This window comes from Ovis aries, chromosome 17, assembly GCF_016772045.2.
Source record: "Ovis aries strain OAR_USU_Benz2616 breed Rambouillet chromosome 17, ARS-UI_Ramb_v3.0, whole genome shotgun sequence".
NCBI lineage: Eukaryota > Metazoa > Chordata > Mammalia > Artiodactyla > Bovidae > Ovis > Ovis aries.
The window spans coordinates 64,815,063-64,833,599 of NC_056070.1; the positions used below are offsets into that span (position 1 = coordinate 64,815,063).

The 18,537-nt window shown below is 48.5% G+C and overlaps 1 protein-coding gene across 4 annotated transcripts in view; it reads right to left on the reverse strand.

Annotated features, from left to right (window-relative positions):
• WSCD2 (WSC domain containing 2) overlaps positions 1-18,537 on the reverse strand; it is a 117,369-nt gene that overhangs the window by 39,938 nt on the left and 58,894 nt on the right. For 3 of the 4 annotated variants that reach the window (XM_004017447.5, XM_060400817.1, XM_060400816.1), the window contains 2 exons: positions 16,715-17,651; positions 1,689-1,803 (listed from right to left, as the gene is read on the reverse strand). In XM_004017447.5, the coding sequence (XP_004017496.1) occupies positions 1,689-1,803; positions 16,715-17,093 (494 nt within the window). In that variant the 5' untranslated portion in view covers positions 17,094-17,651. Of the gene's footprint in view, positions 1-1,688; positions 1,804-16,714; positions 17,652-18,258; positions 18,519-18,537 lie in introns of all 4 variants that reach the window. The other variant, XM_060400818.1, reaches the window with a different exon arrangement.

The window sequence follows — 18,537 nt, forward strand, 5'->3', positions numbered from 1 at the left end:
TTGGAAGATCCCCTGGACAAGGGAAAGGCTACCCCCTCCAGTATTCTGGCCTGGAGAATCCCATGGATTATATAGTCCATGCAGTTGCAAAAGTCGGACACGACAGCGACTTCCACATCCCAGTTGATGCTGACATGCACGTCCTGGAGCTCACATCTTAGAAGTAGAGACAAGCACGTAACTAGAAAAGGGCTGCACAGTGAGATGAGGGTGAGATGGAATAAATCGCAGATGGTGGGAATGCAGGAGGCACCCAACATGCCTGGGGTGTCAGGAGAGACTTCTCAGGAGGTGACAGCCAAGATTGAGCTTCAGAACATGAGTCAGTTCAACTTGCGTAGTTCAGTTTGGTTCTGCACAAGCTTGTTGGCAGCCCACACGTGCTTCCAGATAGAGCCAGAGGTGAGTCAGCCAAGGCCCTGCCCCCAAGGGGCTCCCCAGCTAGTTGCAGGGACGGAAGCATGAGCAGGCTTGGGCCACAGAACAGCAAGAGTTTACACTTGCTGTCTGCCAGGCGCTGTTCTCAAACATGTGCTTGGCAAATACTAACTCTTCAGCCCCTACAAGACCCCTCTGAGGGCATGGCCCCTGCCATTTACCTCTGTCTCCCCACAGTCCAATAAACAGATTAATCAATCAATATCCTAGAGAGCTGGGAGTCTCTCCTAAGCTGGAGGTGGTCCTGAGTTCAGGACTTTGATGGTGGACTGTTCTGGAAGCTGATTATAAAGTGGACAGTGTTTCCTAATCAGGGAGAGAGGGAAGGGTCCCTTGGCCACCCACTTGCCCACTTCCACTCCAGCCGTGCAGCCGAGCTCTTCCAGAGCTTGTGACCTCCAGAGGCATCAGGCTCGAGTCAGCATGTGAGAGGCCTCCCGCAAACCGCCACGGGTCCGGGACCCAGGGCATGGGGGAGGGGCAGGTCTGCTCACTGCTCGGCGCCTCCCAGACAGCAGGGCTGGTTCCCAGGCCTGGCCCCAGGGTCCTCACTAGCCGTCCCCTGGGGTCTGTCTACTCTCGAAATGTCAGCTCCCTCCCCTTAGGGCCTGTTCTCATTGAGAACATCGTTTTCTCCTTAGATTGGAAAACATTGCCTGGACAGGTGAGTGTTTCGCCGTGGGACAGGAACCAATAGTCTCTTGGCTGGGGAACCACGAAATATCCCTGATTGCAGGCTCCCACCTCAGCTTTCCCACAGGCAGCTCACAAGCCTCATGCCCACAGACTCACACTTGCCTGCACATAAACACTCACTTGTGCTTTTCCCACAATTCTGGACCCTTGCCAACATGACCACAGAGACTCTGGCACTCACAGCCACTATTATTTAAAGGCAATTTGATGCTGGCCTTAACCTCACAAACATATCGCCCTGAAGAGTGTACACTGTAAACTCACACCTAGGCATAGCCTCACACAACTGCACAATCACAGATTCCTACAGACCAACTCCCTACTCTTGATCTCCAGCGTCCATGAGACAGGCTCCTCTGTCTATGGGATTTTTCAGGCAAGAAAACGTACACAAGCATGGCCCCCCACCCCCACACCCTTGCATCACCCTTCTCTTAAAGTCACATGTCCATCCTTCATCACGCCCTCCCACAGAAAAAAGAAAGACCACCACAGGTAGGAAGCTGCGAAGGAAGGGGTCTGAATGCAGGGAGCTTGGGACACTGGGGCCCTACCGTTCTGCACAGTTGTCCTGGCAACGGAAGACGGTCATCTTTTTGTAGTCGAAAAAGGACACGCCTCGAAGGGCCCGGCTCTGGGTGTCATCCAGGTAGCAGCCGATGTACTTAGCTTTGGGAAGATGAGAAAAGTCAGATCTGGGGTGGTGGGGGAAGGGGACAAAGCTGAAAGGGTTTCAGAAGTGACGAGTGTGCCTCTGGCTATGTGGCTTTGTGGACCTCTTGGTACCAGTTCCTTCCTCTGAGCAGTAAAGTGGAAACAAGAGAGCCTGAAACTCATGTGCATTGGCAGAGCTTGGGCTACGGGGGCAGTGGAGTCCCGTGGGGAAGGCTGCGGGCCCCTGGAGGCCAACAGAGGGGAGGAAGGGACCTTCCACAGCCAGGGTTAAGGTCACACCCCTGGGCTCTACTGATGGCAACTGGGTGCCCAGCAACCCGAGCCAGCCTCATTCCCTAAGCACCAAGCACACGAGACTCTTTTTTTTTTTTTTTTTTGAGACTCTTATTAAGACAGCTCTGAAGAGCTTGATCCGTTGACAGCCTGCTGTCACTTCAACAAGATGACTTAAGGTTTTTTTTTTTCTTGGAAGGAACACTGGACTTGGACATCTCAAGATCCAAGTCACCACCTCACTTTGGTAACATTCCAGTGCATTTGGGGCCACTTAATCTCTCTGAGGCCCAGTTTCCTTCACTGTGGGGATGAAAATATTAGCCCAGTGAGGTTAAAATGGACTTATCTGTATAAACATTTCCTCCACAGGGTCTTGCATATAATACGCACAAAGTTAAGGTGAGTGGGATAAGAAACCAGCCATTCATGGCGCTGTTTAAAGTTCCTCACAGTTTTCCCACCTTGTGAGCCAAGGTAAATGCTTTCATTCAGAAGGAATTTTGTTTTTTTAAAGATTCTGTTTGATGTGGATCATTTTTAAAGTCTTTATTGAATTCGTTACAATATGGCTTCTGTTTTCTGTTTTGGGTTTCTGTCCGTGAGGCATGTGGGATCCTAGCTCCTCAACCAGGGATTGAATTCACGCCCGCTGCACTGGAAGGTGAAGTCTTAACCGCTGGACCACCGTGGGAGCCCCCCAAATGACAATTTTAAATTATGGTAGTAAACAACCATCCAGTGATACACCATTCACTTGGTTTTCTTAGATTAGTACGTGTGTTCCTATACTCCATGGTAAATAGTACATGAAGATGGTACTTTACAGTTTATCAAGTCTTTTCCCGAGCGTTCTTACAATCATTATTAATTTGGACTTGCCCTTTGCTAAGTGCTTTACACATACTGTCTCAGTGGATCCTTAGAATGAGCCTGTGAGGGAATTATTAATATTCCCCATCAATGTAGAAGAGGAACCTGAGGCCCCGAGAGGCTAAGTGAGCAGCCCAAGGAAACACAGCTTATACCCGTGGGCCTGGGTTTGGACCCAAGCAAGCTGGCCGCAGAGCCCATGTCCTGAACTACTGCACTCCTTGTTTCTCTTTGCTTTTTCTTTTCTTACAGATTTTTTTTCCCTGCTGTGGACCATTTTAAAGTCTTTATTGAATATGTGACAGTATTGTTTCTGTCTTATGTTTTGGTTTCTCGCTGGGAGGCATGTGAGATCTGAGAGCTCCGGTCCCCGACTGGGGATCAAACCTGCGTCCCCTGCACTGGAAGGTGAAGTCTTAACCACTGGACCACCAGGAAAGTCCCTCTTGTTTCTCTTTGAATCTGGGGACCTTTGCAATGACCCAGGTGCAGTGGTTCTTGGCATGCTTAAACTCTGTTCTTAGATGATTGAACAGAGGCCCAGTGGAAGTGAGCTGTCCCAGACCTGAAACTAACTGATGGTAGAATAAAGATTTAAATTTAGGTCTATTAGGCCCCAAACCAGCGCTCTTGCATTTGGGAGTCACTGGAGGTGAGCCTGAGGACCCTGCCAGCCCTTGGAATTAAACGGCCCTCCTGGAGAATGACGGAGGAAAATGCTACGTGCCGCCTGATCTTGTTCAGGCCTAGGCTGCTGCTCAAACTGCGGGCTCCTCGCCTCTCCCCCGTCCCCACTTGTGGTGGAGAACAGGGTGTAGCAGAGGATACAGGCTTGTTAAGGAGCAATTGTGTCCCCTCAGCGCCGCCCTGGGAAGTGCAAAATTTGTCAGCCTCGCTGGAGATTCTCGACCCTGATCACCTTGAATTTCTTCCATAAGACAGAGGTGATTTGGTCGACTAAGAACGGTCCATCTTTAAAAGAAACATTGCCTCCCGGGAGCAGGGACGTCAGATGGTGACAGCTCTGGAAAAGCCGACATCTCGTCACTGTGCTTGTTCAACATTGGATGAGTCTCCTGTGTCACAGGGAGACATGGCCGGGGGAGGGGTGTGTGTGTGTGTGTGTGTGTGTGTGTGTGTGTGTGTGTGTGTGTGTGTGTGTGTGTGTGTGACGTTTACTTCTGGGCTGGGAGAGAGAACTTCCATGGGCCGTGGTTGGCAGGTAACCTTAGTTCAGTAGTTCACTAGAGGACAGGGTGTCCAAGGATGGGCGTTTGTGTGTGTGTGTGACGTTTACTTCTGGGCTGGGAGAGAGAACTTCCATGGGCCGTGGTTGGCAGGTAACCTTAGTTCAGTAGTTCATTAGAGGACAGGGTGTCCAAGGATGGGCAGGAGGAGGAAATAAAAGAGGAGGAAGGAGAGGAAGGGAAAGGGAAAGTGAGGGAGCCGTTGTTTATTTTGGCAGAATGAGGTCATTGTCATCAGATCAAAAGCTGTGTGTGTGTGAGAGGGAGAATATGCATTGAGTACCTACTGTGTGCTGGCTACTATGTGCCATGCCTCATTTAAAAAGATGCAGTCCTCACACCCTTCTCATTGACCCATCTTCTAGATGAAGAGCCTGATCCTAATGACTGCTCTTTCTCTCTGTCTCAGGGATAAATCTTTGTATTTGGCATGCGGTGTATGCTTTCCGACTGGTCCCCACTCATGTTCCTCCGTCTTACTTGTTTCTAAGTAGAATTCGAAACTATGCAATCTGCCTGTGTGCCTACCGCTTGAAAGCATCTCGCTTAAAATTTAAGCCCAGATCTGTCCTCCAGCCATTGCCCATTTGAGGAGGCTTTGCTTCCATTTGACCCACAGGCCTTAGGATGATAAGGGACCACACTGAGTCCAGAGGGAGATGAGTGCTCACAACCCAGAAATGCTGGGCTTGGATGTACTACGACCATGGGTGGTCTCGCCAGAGGGTGAGTGTAGGTGCATGTGACTATAGGTGGGATTGTGGATTGTGTTAGATGAGAGTCTTATAATCAGATTAATAGGAGTGTGAGCGTAGGTACGCACATGCCCACTGTAGGGTGAATGGGTGGACTGTCACGGTACTCTTTGTGCTTTCAAAGCACCCTATCCTGGTGTTTTTCTGTAGCACGCACGTGTGCATGCTCAGTCACGTCCCACTCTTTGCAACCCCCATGGACTGTAGCCCGCCTGCCAGGCTCCTCTGTCCATGGGATTTTTCCAGGCAAGACTACTGGAGTGGGTTGCCATTGCCTTGTCCAGGGGACCCTCCTGAGCCAGAGGTGGAGCCTGTGCCTCCTTCATTGGATTTGTACCACCAGTGCCACCTGGGAAGCCCTTATCTGCTCTGATCTTGGGAAGACACTGACCTTGGAAGAGCCAATCATATTGTACCTGCCACCAGCCAGTGATTGATGGCTCCAGGGAAGGACGCATGACCTACTCTTTGGATTCTTATAGATTAAAGCTGGGAGAAAGAAGTCTGTCTCGCTTGAGTTGTGACACTGGTATTTTCTAAGCCCAGAACTACCAACAGCCAAGATCCCTGGCACAAAGTCAGTCTGTGCAGGAGAACCAAGCTACGTCAGAAGGAAGCAGAGATAAGAGTTAGGAAGAGAATGGCACTATTCATGTATTTGACAGCCTAGCCCCTTTGGTAGTTTGGTGACAAGACACACTACCTTTTCTTCTTTGGCTGAAGCTGATTCGAGATGGGTTTTTTGTCACCTGCCATCAAAGGAGCACTGACTAATATGCTGACTGCCCAGCTAAGTTGCTTGAGTCCACCCAGCTGGGAGAGTCCAGACCATGTCCCTATTTAGGCCGCCCTTTCTTGTGTACCACACTTAGTCTCGGCTTGGGAGAAAAGCTTCTCCATCCCGCCAGAGAGACCTTCCTGGAGGGATGATGGGAGACGGAGGGTCTTTTGGAAGAGGAGTTAATACTTGACCATAGGTCCATCTGCCCCAAAGCCTGGGCTTTTAATGCTGTGCCACCCCTCCCCTGACCCTCGCACCAGGCCAGGCATCAGGCTGAGATGACCCACACAACAGCCGCTCAAAGACTTGTTGTGGGAACAGATGAAGCTCCTCTTCTTCCTCTGTCCACAAGAGGGAAAAAGAGACTCACGATCCCCTTCACTGATGCTCTGGAGAAGCGTGGCATGCTAGACACTGTGACCTGATGGACGGGCTGAGCTCTGTGGGTCAGGAAACGGATACTGAATCTGTTTCCTCCTTGCCTTGTGCAAGGAAGGGCTGGTGACTCTTTCCCTCCTGACCCTTCAGTGCAGGCTGCGCCCCTGCCACTGGAGCTCTATCACCCAGTTAGAGATGAGCTCGTGGTGGGCTGGGGGGGTGGGTGGGAGGGGGTGGGCTACCATCCAACCCACTTCCGATTTTCCTCAGGTTCTGCTGTAGTGGCAGAATCTCCCAGAGACGAGGGGGAGGTTGGGTATGTAAAACAGGGACAAAATTCACAGGCCACTCGAGGGTGAATTAATGGCTGAGTTCATATAATCTATCAGCTCGTCGGAGCAGCCATCCGAATATCGCTGAAACGGCAAAGTCCCGTCCCAGCCTGGCTATTTATCTCAAGCCCAGAAACCAGCGAGGGGTGAGCCCAGGAGAGCACAAGCATCTGGGAAAGAGCTTTCCTGACTATTTTCTCCCCTTTCCTGTCCTTTTTTTCCCTCTTTTGCTTCAATTAATCTTCCTTTTCAAGCAACGTTGCTCTCTTCAATAAAGGTAATTTGTTAAGAGGATAGCTAAACATGTGCTAATTTGTATTCCTCTTATTTATTGTTTGTGAGTAGATTTGCAGACAGGAGGTATTACAGTGCCCTCAGGGACCAGTTTCGGAGTCTGCCAGATCTGGGTTCTAATCCTGACACTGCAAGGAGGCTGGCAGTTGTACTCAAGGTCCTGCCTAAAAAGTGGAAATAAAACATAAGCGTGTAGGAGTTCCCTGGTGGTCCAGGGGTCAAGAATTCTCCTTGCAGTGCAGGGGATGAAAGTTCAATCTCTGGTTGGGGAAATAAGATCCCACGTGCCTCGGAGCGACCAAGTTCCTGCTTGCTGCGACCACTGAGCCCACGCCACAGCTAGAGAGTCAGTGCACCATGACCAAAGATGCCACATGATGTAATGAAGATCCCATGGACACAGCCAAATAAATGAAATAAAAATTGAAAAAAAAAAAAAACCAACATAAGGGTATTTTGGGTTGAATTGTGCCCTTCATAAAAATAGATCAGTTGAAGTCCTAAGCCCAGTACCTCAGAATGTGACCTTCTTTGGAAATAGGGTCCCTTCTTATGTAATTAATTGCGAGGTGAAACTGGAGTAGGTGGGTCCCCAACCAGCATGACTGGGGTCCCCTCTGAAGTCCCAGAGCCACAAGGAGGAGACTACGTGAAGACAGAGGCAATGACTGGTGCTTTACAGCTGTGAGGAAGGCCATGGGTTCCTGCTGATGCCAGGAGCTGGGGGAAAGGCGTGCAAGAGACTCCCTCTTAGGGGCTTTGAGAGCCCATCTTGATGTTGGACTTTTAGCCTCCTGAACTGCAAGGTAATATATCTCTGTTGTTTCAAGCCACCTGTTCAAGTACCAGTTCTTGGTACTTTGCTATAGCAGCCCTTGAACACAAACATGGGGGTATTTTTTAAAAAATACTTATTTATTTGGCTGCTCTTAAGACTAGAGATCTCTTCAAGAGAATTAGAGATATCAAGGAAGCATTTCATGCAAAGATGGGCTCGATAAAGGACAGAAATGGTATGGACCTAACAGAAGCAGAAGATATTAAGAAGAGGTGGCAAGAATACACAGAAGAACTGTACAAAAAAGATCTTCATGACCCAGATAATCATGATGATGTGATCACTAATCTAGAGCCAGACATCTTGGAATGTGAAGTCAAGGGGGCCTTAAAAAGCATCACTACGAACAAAGCTAGTGGAGGTGATGGAATTCCAGTTGAGCTGTTTCAAATCCTGAAAGATGATGCTGTGAAAGTGCTGCACTCAATATGCCAGCAAATTTGGAAAACTCAGCAGTGGCCGTAAGACTGGAAAAGGTCAGTTTTCATTCCAATCCCAAAGAAAGGCAATGCCAAAGAATGCTCAAACTACTGCACAGTTGCACTCATCTCACACATTAGTAAAGTAATGCTCAAAATTCTCCAAGCCAGGCTTCAGCAATACGTGAACCGTGAACTCCCTGATGTTCAAGCTGGTTTTAGAAAAGGCAGAGGAACCAGAGATCAAATTGCCAACATCCTCTGGATCATCGAAAAAGCAAGAGACTTCCAGAAAAACATCTATTTCTGCTTTCTTGACTATGCCAAAGCCTTTGACTGTGAGGATCACAATAAACTGTGGAAAATTCTGAAAGAGATGGGAATACCAGACCACCTGACCTGCCTCTTGAGAAATCTGTATGCAGGTGAGGAAGCAACAGTTAGACCTGGACATGGAACAACAGACTGGTTCCAAATAGGAAAAGGAGTACGTCAAGGCTGTATATTGTCACCCTGCTTATTTAACTTATATGCAGAGTACATCATGAGAAATGCTGGGCTGGAAGAAACACAAGCTGGAATCAAGATTGCCGGGAGAAATATCAATAACCTCAGATATGCAGATGACACCACCCGTATGGCAGAAAGTGAAGAGGAGCTAAAAAGCCTCTTGATGAAAGTGAAAGAGGAGAGCGAAAAAGTTGGCTTAAAGCTCAACATTCAGAAAACGAAGATAATGGCATCTGGTCCCATCTCTTCATGGGAAATAGATGGAGAAACAGTGGAAACAGTGTCCAACTTTATTTTTTTGGGCTCCAAAATCACTGCAGATGGTGACTGCAGCCATGAAATTAAAAGACACTCATTGGAAGAAAATTTATGACCAACCTAGATAGTATATTCAAAAGCAGAGACATTACTTTGCCAACTAAGGTCAGTCTAGTCAAGGCTATGGTTTTTCCTGTGGTCATGTATGGATGTGAGAGTTGGACTGTGAAGAAGGCTGAGGGCCAAAGAATTGATGCTTTTGAACTGTGGTGTTGGAGAAGACTCTTGAGAGTCCCTTGGACGGCAAGGAGATCCAACCAGTTCATTCTGAAGGAGATCAACCCTGGGATTTCTTTGGAAAGAATGATGCTAAAGCTGAAGCTCCAGGACTTTGGCCACCTCATGCAAAGAGTTGACTCACTGGAAAAGACTCTGATGCTGGGAGGGATTGGGTGCAGGAGGAGAAGGGGACGACCGAGGATGAGATGGCTGGATGGCATCACGGACTCGATGGACGTGAGTCTGAGTGAACTCCGGGAGTTGGTGATGGACATGGTGACCTGGCGTGCTGCGATTCATGGGGTCGCAAAGAGTCGGACACGACTGAGTGACTGAACTGAACTCTGGGTCTTTAGTTGCAGCACACAAGGCCTTTTTTTTTTTTTTTTTGAAAGAAATCTATTTATTTATTTTTGGCTGTGCTTGGTCTTCGCTGTTGGGCGGGCTTTCTTTCCCGTGCGGTGCTTGGGCTTTGCCGCACGCTGGCTTCCCTTGCTGTGACGCACGGTCTCCAGGGTGCTTGGGCTTCAGAGGTTGTGGCACGTGGGCTCAGTAGCTGTGGCTCCCGGGCTCTAGGGCACAGGCTCAGTAGCTGTGGCACATGGGCTTGGTTAATCAGTGGCGTGTGGGGTCTTCCTGGACCAGGGATTGACCCTGTGTCTCCTGCATTGGCAGGCAGATTCTTTACCACTGAGCCACCAGCCTCAACCATCCTTAAGTTGAGGCAGGTTAGCTTTTAGTTGCAGTGGGATCTAGTTCTCCCCCAGGGATCGGACCTGGCCCCCCTGCATTGGGAGCATGGAGTTTTTAGCCACTGGACCACCAGCAAAGTCCAGGGGGTATTTTAAAAATTGACTGTAAGAAAAAATAATTGACTAGAAGACTAATCTCTTTGTGGGAAAGAGAAACAGTTACTTTCCTGCTGGGGATTCTTCACTATCTTGGAAAGTCGTCCTTCGGGAGGATCACTCCAATGCTATCTGGGCTTCCTTGTGCAGGAAATTCCATTCCTGGAATTCCTGCTCATATCTAGGTTCCCTTGGGGTAGAAGGGATGCATCTTTCACTTTGGTCAGGGCCCAAGGATCCTACAGGCTCAGCTCAACTATCTCCTCCCCGCAGGAAGGCACGATACAGCCCCATGACCCAACCGGATCCCTCCCTTGGGATCCCAGAGTTCCCTGGTTTACCCCACCTTAACACTTTTTGAAACAATTTTCCAAGTACTGGGCATTATTTTTTCAGATTATGAAGAATTTAGGCTCACTGTGAAAGAATTTTTAACAAAATGAAAAAGTGCTATAGTGGGCGAAGCGTGACATGATGCTACATAGATACAGTGTTCCAGTGTTTAGAAATCACCGACTCAACTTTGTGAGATGGTGAAGGACAGGGAAGCCTCGAGCACTGCAGTCCATAAGACTGCAAAGAGTCAGACACGACTCAGTGACTGAACAACAATTCGTTAGAAATAAACCCATAAGGGAGGAAACAGGACCATAAAGGTGATACCTCAACAGTGTTGATCATGACTGTTGTTGGATGGTGGGCCTCTGGGCTATTTCAACTTTTATCTCTTTTTGCTATGTATTCTAATTTTTCTATGATAAGCATGTGTGACTTTGATAATCAAGAAAAAAGTTATGTTTTAAAATATAATTCATCTGTTTACTTGTCTTTCTTTCCTCTGGAGGGTATGATTATTCCTCAGACCAAAAAAAAAAAAAAAAAACCCAAAACAAAACTGCGCTTGAATCATTCTTGTGTCTCCACTTCCCAGCACAGGGCAGGGCAAACAGACATGCAAGAAATACAGAGTGAGTGAGTGAATGGAGCTGGGATTCTATTAAGAGTCGGACATGACTGAGTGACTGAATAATGAACAACATAGCTCAGTGGTTAAGAATAAGAGCTTTGGGGGCTTCCCTGGTGGCTCTGGATCTTTTTAAAGCAACAGTTAGAACTGGACATGGAACAACAGATTGGTTGCAAATCGGGAAAGAGGTATGTCAAGGCTGTACATTGTCACTGTGTTTATTTAACTTAAATGCAGGGTACATCATGCAAAATGCCAGGCTGGATAAAGCACAAGCTGGAATCAAGATTGCCGGGAGAAATATCAATAACCTCAAATATGCAGATGATATCACGGTTATAGCAGAAAGCAAAGAATAACTAAAGAGCCTCTTGATGAAAGTGAAAGAGTGAAAACTTGGCTTAAAGCTCAACATTCAGAAAACGAAGATCATGGCATCTGGTCCCATCACTTCATGGGAAATAGATGGGGAAACAATGGAAACAGTGAGAGACTTTATTTTGGGGGGCTCCAGAATCACTGCAGATGGTGACTGCAGCCATGAAATTAAAAGACACTTACTCCTTGGAAGAAAAGTTATGACCAACCTAGATAGCATATTCAAAAGCAGAGACGTTACTTTGCCGACTAAGGGCTGTCTAGTCAAGGCTATGGTTTTCCCAGCGGTCATGTATGGATGTGAGAGTTGGACTATGGAAAGCTGAGAACCAAAGAATTGATGCTTTTGAACTGTGGTGTTGGAGAAGACTCTTGAGAGTCCCTTGGACTACAAGGAGATCCAACCTGTCCATCCTAAAGGAAATCAGTCCTGAATATTCATTGGAAGAACTGATGCTGAAGCTGAAACTCCAATACTTTGGCCACCTGATGTGAAGAGTTGACTCATTTGAAAAGCTCTGATGCTGGGAAAGATTGAAGGCAGGAGGAGAAGGGGATGACAGAGGATGAGATGATTGGATGGCATCACCGACTCTATGGACGAGTTTGAGTAAACTCCGGGAGTTGGTGATAGACAGGGAGGCCTGGTGTGCTGCAGTCCATGGGGTCACAAACAGTCGAACACGACTGAGCGACTGAACTGAACTGAACTTGTGGCTCAGTGGTAAAGAATCCACCTGCCAATGCAGGAGACATGGTTTGATTCCTGATCTGGGAAGACCGCACATGCCTCAGAGCAGCTAAGCGTGCTCACCACAAAGCCTGCACTGTTGAAGCCTGCTCGTCCCAGAGCCCGTGCTTTGCAACGAGAAGCCCGGGCACCCTTGCTAGAGAGTCGCTCCTGCTAGCCGCAACTAGAGCAAAGGGCATGCAGCAGCAAAGACCCAGCACAACCAAAAACAAATAAACAAAATTATTATCTCTTTTTAAAAGAAGAAGAGCTTTGGATGTACAAAGAGTCGGGTAGGAGTCTCCTCTGCTGCTTGGCAACTGTGCATCATGGGACAAGTCCTTTAACCTCTCTGAGCCTCCGTTTCTTCACCTATGAAAAAGAGTTTAATACTTCCTACAGACATAAGGCTGAGCATGAGCACACAGTCTGACCCAGAGCTGACCCTCCATAACCTGCAGAGATTGCATCTTTTGCTGGAGGAGGTGGGAAGTGGGAGCCCTGCGGTCACTTCCAAAAATGCTGACTAAATCTCTCGTGTCCTTCTTTAAGCCCAGCCCAACACCCTCTGTAATCTGGGGTGGGGGAAACAGAAACAGCACAGACTCTGAAATCAAGCTGGAGTCGGTTCCTGGCTGTGCTCCCGACAACGGGGTCACCTAAGGCAAGTCACATCGCCTCTGTTCTCTCCTACAGGATTACAATATTAATAATAATAGCCAGCATGCACTAAGTGCTTACTGGGTTCCAGGGTCTGTGCTGAACACTCTCTGTGCACTGAGAACTGAGATGACATAGTGTTTAAGGTTCAAGTGTAAGATCCAAACCTCCCGGGCTCAAATATTGATTTATCCTCTCCTCCTGCTGGTTAACCTCGGGCAGGTTACCTAACCTCTCTGTGCTTCTGTTTCCTCCCTGGAAGGGGGAGTTAATGACAGTGTCTACTTAACTGGGCTGCCAAGAAGACTATGGGATGTACCAGCTGCAAAGTGTTTAGAACAGTGCCTGGCCTTTAGAGAGCATGCCATCGATTTATCTTATATAATCATCACAACAGACATCTGATGTTAAGTATCTTTTTCCTCCCAAAGGAAACTGAGGTGACCTGCCCAGAGCTTCACAAGCCACTGCAGAACTGGGATTTGAACCCTCATGTGGCTGCTCAGAGCGCAGGATCTTGAAAGCCTAGCAAGGTGACTGGCATGTTGCAGGTGCCAGCTCCACCCAGGAAGTCAGACTTCCTGACCAACCCCAGCCCAGCCTGGGAGCAGCTCCACCCTCCCTTCCTGTCCCATGATGGGCTCCGAATCCTTTACAGCTTGAGTCTTGCATCGTTGCATCAAGCAGAGCCCTTGCCAACTTTAGATAAAAACCAAATGTGTTTAGCATCAGGTCAAGGAACCGTCTCATTTTTATTAGCGTTAATCTAATATGTTGTTGTTCCTTGCCGAACTCTGAATAAGTTGATCAAGGACAGTCTGAATTTGTGTTTTCTTAATAAGACTGCCTGATTTCAAAGCTGCCTGCTGAGAGCTCTGCGCTCCAGGCTTCTTTATTTTCTCTTCTGTCTCTCTTTATACTTTATAAAATATCTAAGATTTCCAGAAGCAAGGGGTGGGGTAGCATGGTAGAGAAGAAGGCTCACAAGCTTTGGAATTAAATGAATCTTGCTTCAAACCTCAGTTCCTCTACTCACCACCTGGGTAACCTGGGGTAACTGACTTCTTCTGAGTTTTTACTTTTTGCATTTGTAAAATAGGATAATAATAGTCTTTAACTTGTTGAGTTGTTGTGATAATTACATAAGGCAATGACGGTCTAGCCTATAATAACCATTCAATATATATTTAGCTACTATTTCTGCTACTATTAATATTAGTGGCAGCAACTATTAAGTGACCTATTATTATAAATCAGGAGATCTGATAAGCACTTTAAATATATCATTTCATTCAAATAACATATGAAAAGCAAATAGAACAGTGGCTGGCATAAAGTAGGTGCTCAAGGAATGGTAATAATTACTTGTAACGGTGGTGGTGACATTTCATTCTCATAATAAATGGGGGTGGTGTCTCTGTTGTTGCTGGATGTATCAATCACGCCATTAGGGAATCATATTCTATTAGAGGACCTCAACAAACCCAGGAAATTACTGTTCACGTAAGGGCCATGACAAGGAGCACAGAGAAGGAACATTTGATCAAGCCTGGAGGGGGGTCAGGACAATTTTCTGGAGGTGAACTAAGCTGAGACCGGGAGGAAGAGCAGAGCTGTGGCCAGGCAGCAGGCTGGTCATTCTTTCATCTGTCCATCCAACGACTCGTTTATACAGCCAGGAGGCACTGAGCACCAGCTTTGTTTCTGGTGCTGTCCAAGGTGCTGGTAGAATGAAGCAATCAGGACAGGTACTGTCTCTGCCTTCATGGAGCTGACAGTCTAGTAGTAGAGATAGACTATAAGGAAGCAAGGTGCTTCCCTGGGGATCCAGAGGTTAAGAATCCACCTTGCAATGCCAGGGACACTGGTTCAATCCCTGGTCCAGGAAGATCTCACGTGCTGTGGGGCAACTAAGCCTGTGTAGCACAACTATTGAGTCTGCCTGCTGCAACTACTGAAGCCCGCATGCCCAGAGCCTGTGTTCCACAACAAGAGAAGCCACTGGAATGATTAGCCTGTGCAACTAGAGACAAGCCCCTGCTTTTCTCAACTAGAGAAAGCCCGTGCAGCAACCAAGACTGAGAGCAGCCAAAAATAGAACAAGCAAAGAAAATTTCAGGAATTAAAAATCTAAGGAAGCAAATAAAAGCAAGATACTTTCAGATGGTGGTACGTACTGTGACAAAAATAGAATTGGGGAATGTGGTCCTGACCAGGCACAAAATGGGGCTACTCTAGGGCATTCCAGGAAGACCTCTACGGGATGGCACGGTTTGACTGGAGACCTGATGGAAGGGAGGAAGGGGGCCATGCAAAGATACGGGGAAGAGCATCCCAGATGGAAGGGACTAACTATAAAAAGATCCTGAGGTAGGATTGGGATTGATGTATTTAATGAGTAGCAAGGAGCAAAGCGGAGAGAGATGTGTGGTGAAGTGGGTGGGAAGTGTTACATGTTAATGTTACAACATGTAATGCCAAGTGTTATAACATGGTGGGTCATGCTAGGGGCTCTGGAATTTATCATAAGTTTGATGGGGCTTGCAAAGTAGCAGAAAGAGTTTGGAGTGGCTGGGATGAGTGGCTTAGTGATTGGAGAAGGTGGTGAGGGAATTTCTCCATCAGGGTAGCACCTCACACCTCAGCTATGCCTACAAGATGGGGTCCCTTACCCAGGTGGATCCGCAAGACCTTCCTGATCACCCCTAAGACTCTACTCTGTGCAGGCATCATGCTAGGTATTTCCATAATCATGTCTCATCAAACTCTCAGGAGAAGCCTGGCAGGAAGGAGGCCATTGTTCCCATTTTACAGATGACAAAACTGAGGCATGAAAAGGTCAAGCCACTTGCTTGGACTACGTGACTGGTTGGAGTGGAGTTGGACTATGAATCCAAGTCCCCTAAGCCATTCTGCTGCCTCTCACCTTCTCCTTCACTGCCCTGTGAAGTTTTTAAGGAAGTGGAATTCTAGGAAATTCCTGAGGGTAAGATGATGGGGTCTTCTTGATGGCTCCTGAGCCAGACGCAGGTTGGGACTGAAGCAGGGAAACATGCTCCCCAGGACAAATCCTCTCCAATAGCCCTGCTTCCTTCCAAGGGGGCAGAAGGGGTTTTTCCACAAGTTGAATCACAGCGGAAGTGTGACGTGTGGCAGGGAACACAAGGGTTGGGGAGGGTTTCCTTCTGTCCTGACTGGTGGTAGATCCTCCCAAACCATCTGGCTGCATTTCTGGAAATGTCCATTCGTGTTAACCTCATGAATTGCAGGAGTTGTGGGGTCCTCCCCAGAATGCTGCTCCGATGAGGGGACATCGGTTGACCCTGGGAAGTAGTCATAGAGCCAGCATCCAGGCCAGATGTGTCTGCTTTGTCACTTGTCACTGACTAGCTATGCAGCCTTGGGGAAAGTTTGCACTTCTCCAAGCCTGTTTCCATGGGCATAGGATCACATTCCTTAAGACCATGGAGTGTAGTGAAAATCAAGTGAGGTGAGGTACTTAGGAAGAAAAGCCCAATTTGAATGTGACAGGCTAAGAAAATGCAACGAAACGAAGTCCCCTAAGCGCCCTCACCAAGCGATCCAGCTAAGCGGACGGAGAGGCAGACTGCAGGGAACAGAAGCTCTACCGCTAGCTAGCTGTGTGACCTTAGGCTCCCGGGGCCTCAGTTTCCTCATCTTTAAAATGGGAATAATAGCTCCTATCACATGGAGTTGTGGCTGTAATTTGATGCCTGTCAAGTGCTTGGAAAAGTACCTGGCCCTTAGTAAGTGCTCAACAGATGCTCAGGGTTTTGATGTTCAGCTGCATGTAACAAGGGCTATAAAGGCACGGGAGGGTCAGATGTTGACCTCTGACAGATTCAGGGTTCAGCTCTAAGCGTGGATGTTTATAAGCTGTGTGACCCTGGGCAAGCTACCTAATGTCTCTGAGCTTCAGTTTTCTCCTCTGCGAAATCTCCTGCATATATGATGGCTGGTTCCTAGGCAACACTGAACGCTCGCAGCTGTTACCATAATATCATATCATCATCCCCCTCCCTTGTCCGCGGCCACCTTCCAGCCCAGAGGCTCACCCCTCTTACCTCGTTCCTCCTCCTTCTCCCGGATGACCCTCCCCTTGAGGGCCCGGCTCCAGGCTCCCCCGTAGTCCCCTAGCTTGGCTCTCTCATTCCCGTCCTTGCCCTTGAACCAGGGTCCGTACCTGCGCGCGATGCTTGAGACTTCACCTGTGTCCCGGAAACCTCTGCCCAGATTTAAGTCACCCAGGAAGGTCAGCTCAGCGCCCTCCACTGGGACCCCCACAGCGGGGTTGGCCTGGTTCTGGGAGACGGCAGGCTGACCCACAAAACCAGAGTGAAGGAAGACAAGGCTCCCAGCCGTCAGGTAGAGCACCAGGAAGGTAAAGAAACGCACAGGCTTCCTGCGGAAGTACCGCTGGAATTTGAACCAGAGCTTGGCCATAGTGGGATCATTCCGGACTGGATCGCTGGGGCTCAGCTGGGGGTTAGGGGGTGTGGTCCAGGGAGAGAATGGAGGAGGGCTTTGTTCCTCAGTCTTCCCTTAGGGATGGAGCCCCTGGGGGTCTTCAGTCTTAATCCCGCTGTGAAGGTGACTGCCAAGTCCAGGGCAGGAGGGCAAGTCCAATGCTTGGCTGACGCCAAGAGAAGAGAGGACAGGGTTCAGCAGCCCTCCCGAGGTCAAGGTGAGCTTCTTTGGGTCATGAAAGCAGTGCTGAGGTTCAGGGCACTCAGGAGTTGGTCCCATTTTCCTACATCTTGTTCTCTGCCTCAGAATTCCCAAAGAACTTGGAAAATAGCAAAGGGAGGAGGATGCTGTGAGGGTTCACAGGCAGCTGGAGTTTGCTTCTTGCCCCTTCTCCGTTGCTCAGGCCTATAGGAGCTGGGTTAATGCACAGAGGGCCTCTTTCCCAGATGGGGACCAAGCTCGGTCTGTCCGCCTGGTGGAAACACAAGCGGGCAGCCTTTCATCTGGTGAAGCGTTAGGGCTCAGGGCTGCCACCTGCAAAAGAGCACAGGTCCAGACATAAGAAACCTCCTGGCAGAGGCCAGAACGTGAAGCTTTCTTGAACATTCTCAGGGGAGGGGGCAATGCAGAGTCCAGACAGGGAGAAAACCAGTGGCCCAAAGAACCCAGCAGTGCTGGGTAAAAGCGACCCCTACTGGTCCTCGTCTTGGGACAAGCTTTATCTCGGACAAGCTCAGGTCCTTAAGCCCCACTGCTCAGTGCTCAGTCATGTCTGACTCTTTGTGACCCCGTGGACTGTAGCCCACCAGGCTCCTCTGTCCAGGGGATCTTTCACGCACGAATACTGGAGTGGGTTGCCATTCCCTTCTCCAAGGGATCTTCCCAACCCAGGGATCGAACCTGCACCTCTTGCATCTCCTGCATTGCAGGTGGATTCTTTACTGCTGAGCCATGGGGGAAGGCCTTCTTAAGCCCAATACGTCTGCGTGTTTGTCAACTATATGCTGACTCATGGGGGTTACTTTAAATCCAAACGTACTTCCTAGGTCTTTGCCAGACTGTCTGCTGGACGTGGCTGATACTGAACTAGATCAAATTTGTTCATCTTTTCCTCCCAAACACATATTTATAGAAGACCTACTGTGTAGCAGGCACGTCCTGCATGTGTGCTAATTCGCTTCAGTCTGTCCGACTCTTTGGGACCCCATGTAGACTGTAGCCCACCAGGCTTCTCTGTCCATGAGATTTTTTTCAGGCAGGAATACTGGAGTGGGTTGCCATGCCCTCCTCCAGACTCTGTTCTAGGTGCTGGAAATAAAGCTGTGAACCCAAGAGACACAGTTCCTTTTCTCACCAGGATCACATTGTAACGGAAGAGTTCAAATCCAGAGTCCCTCTCTTCTGTCCAAGGAGGAAAAGG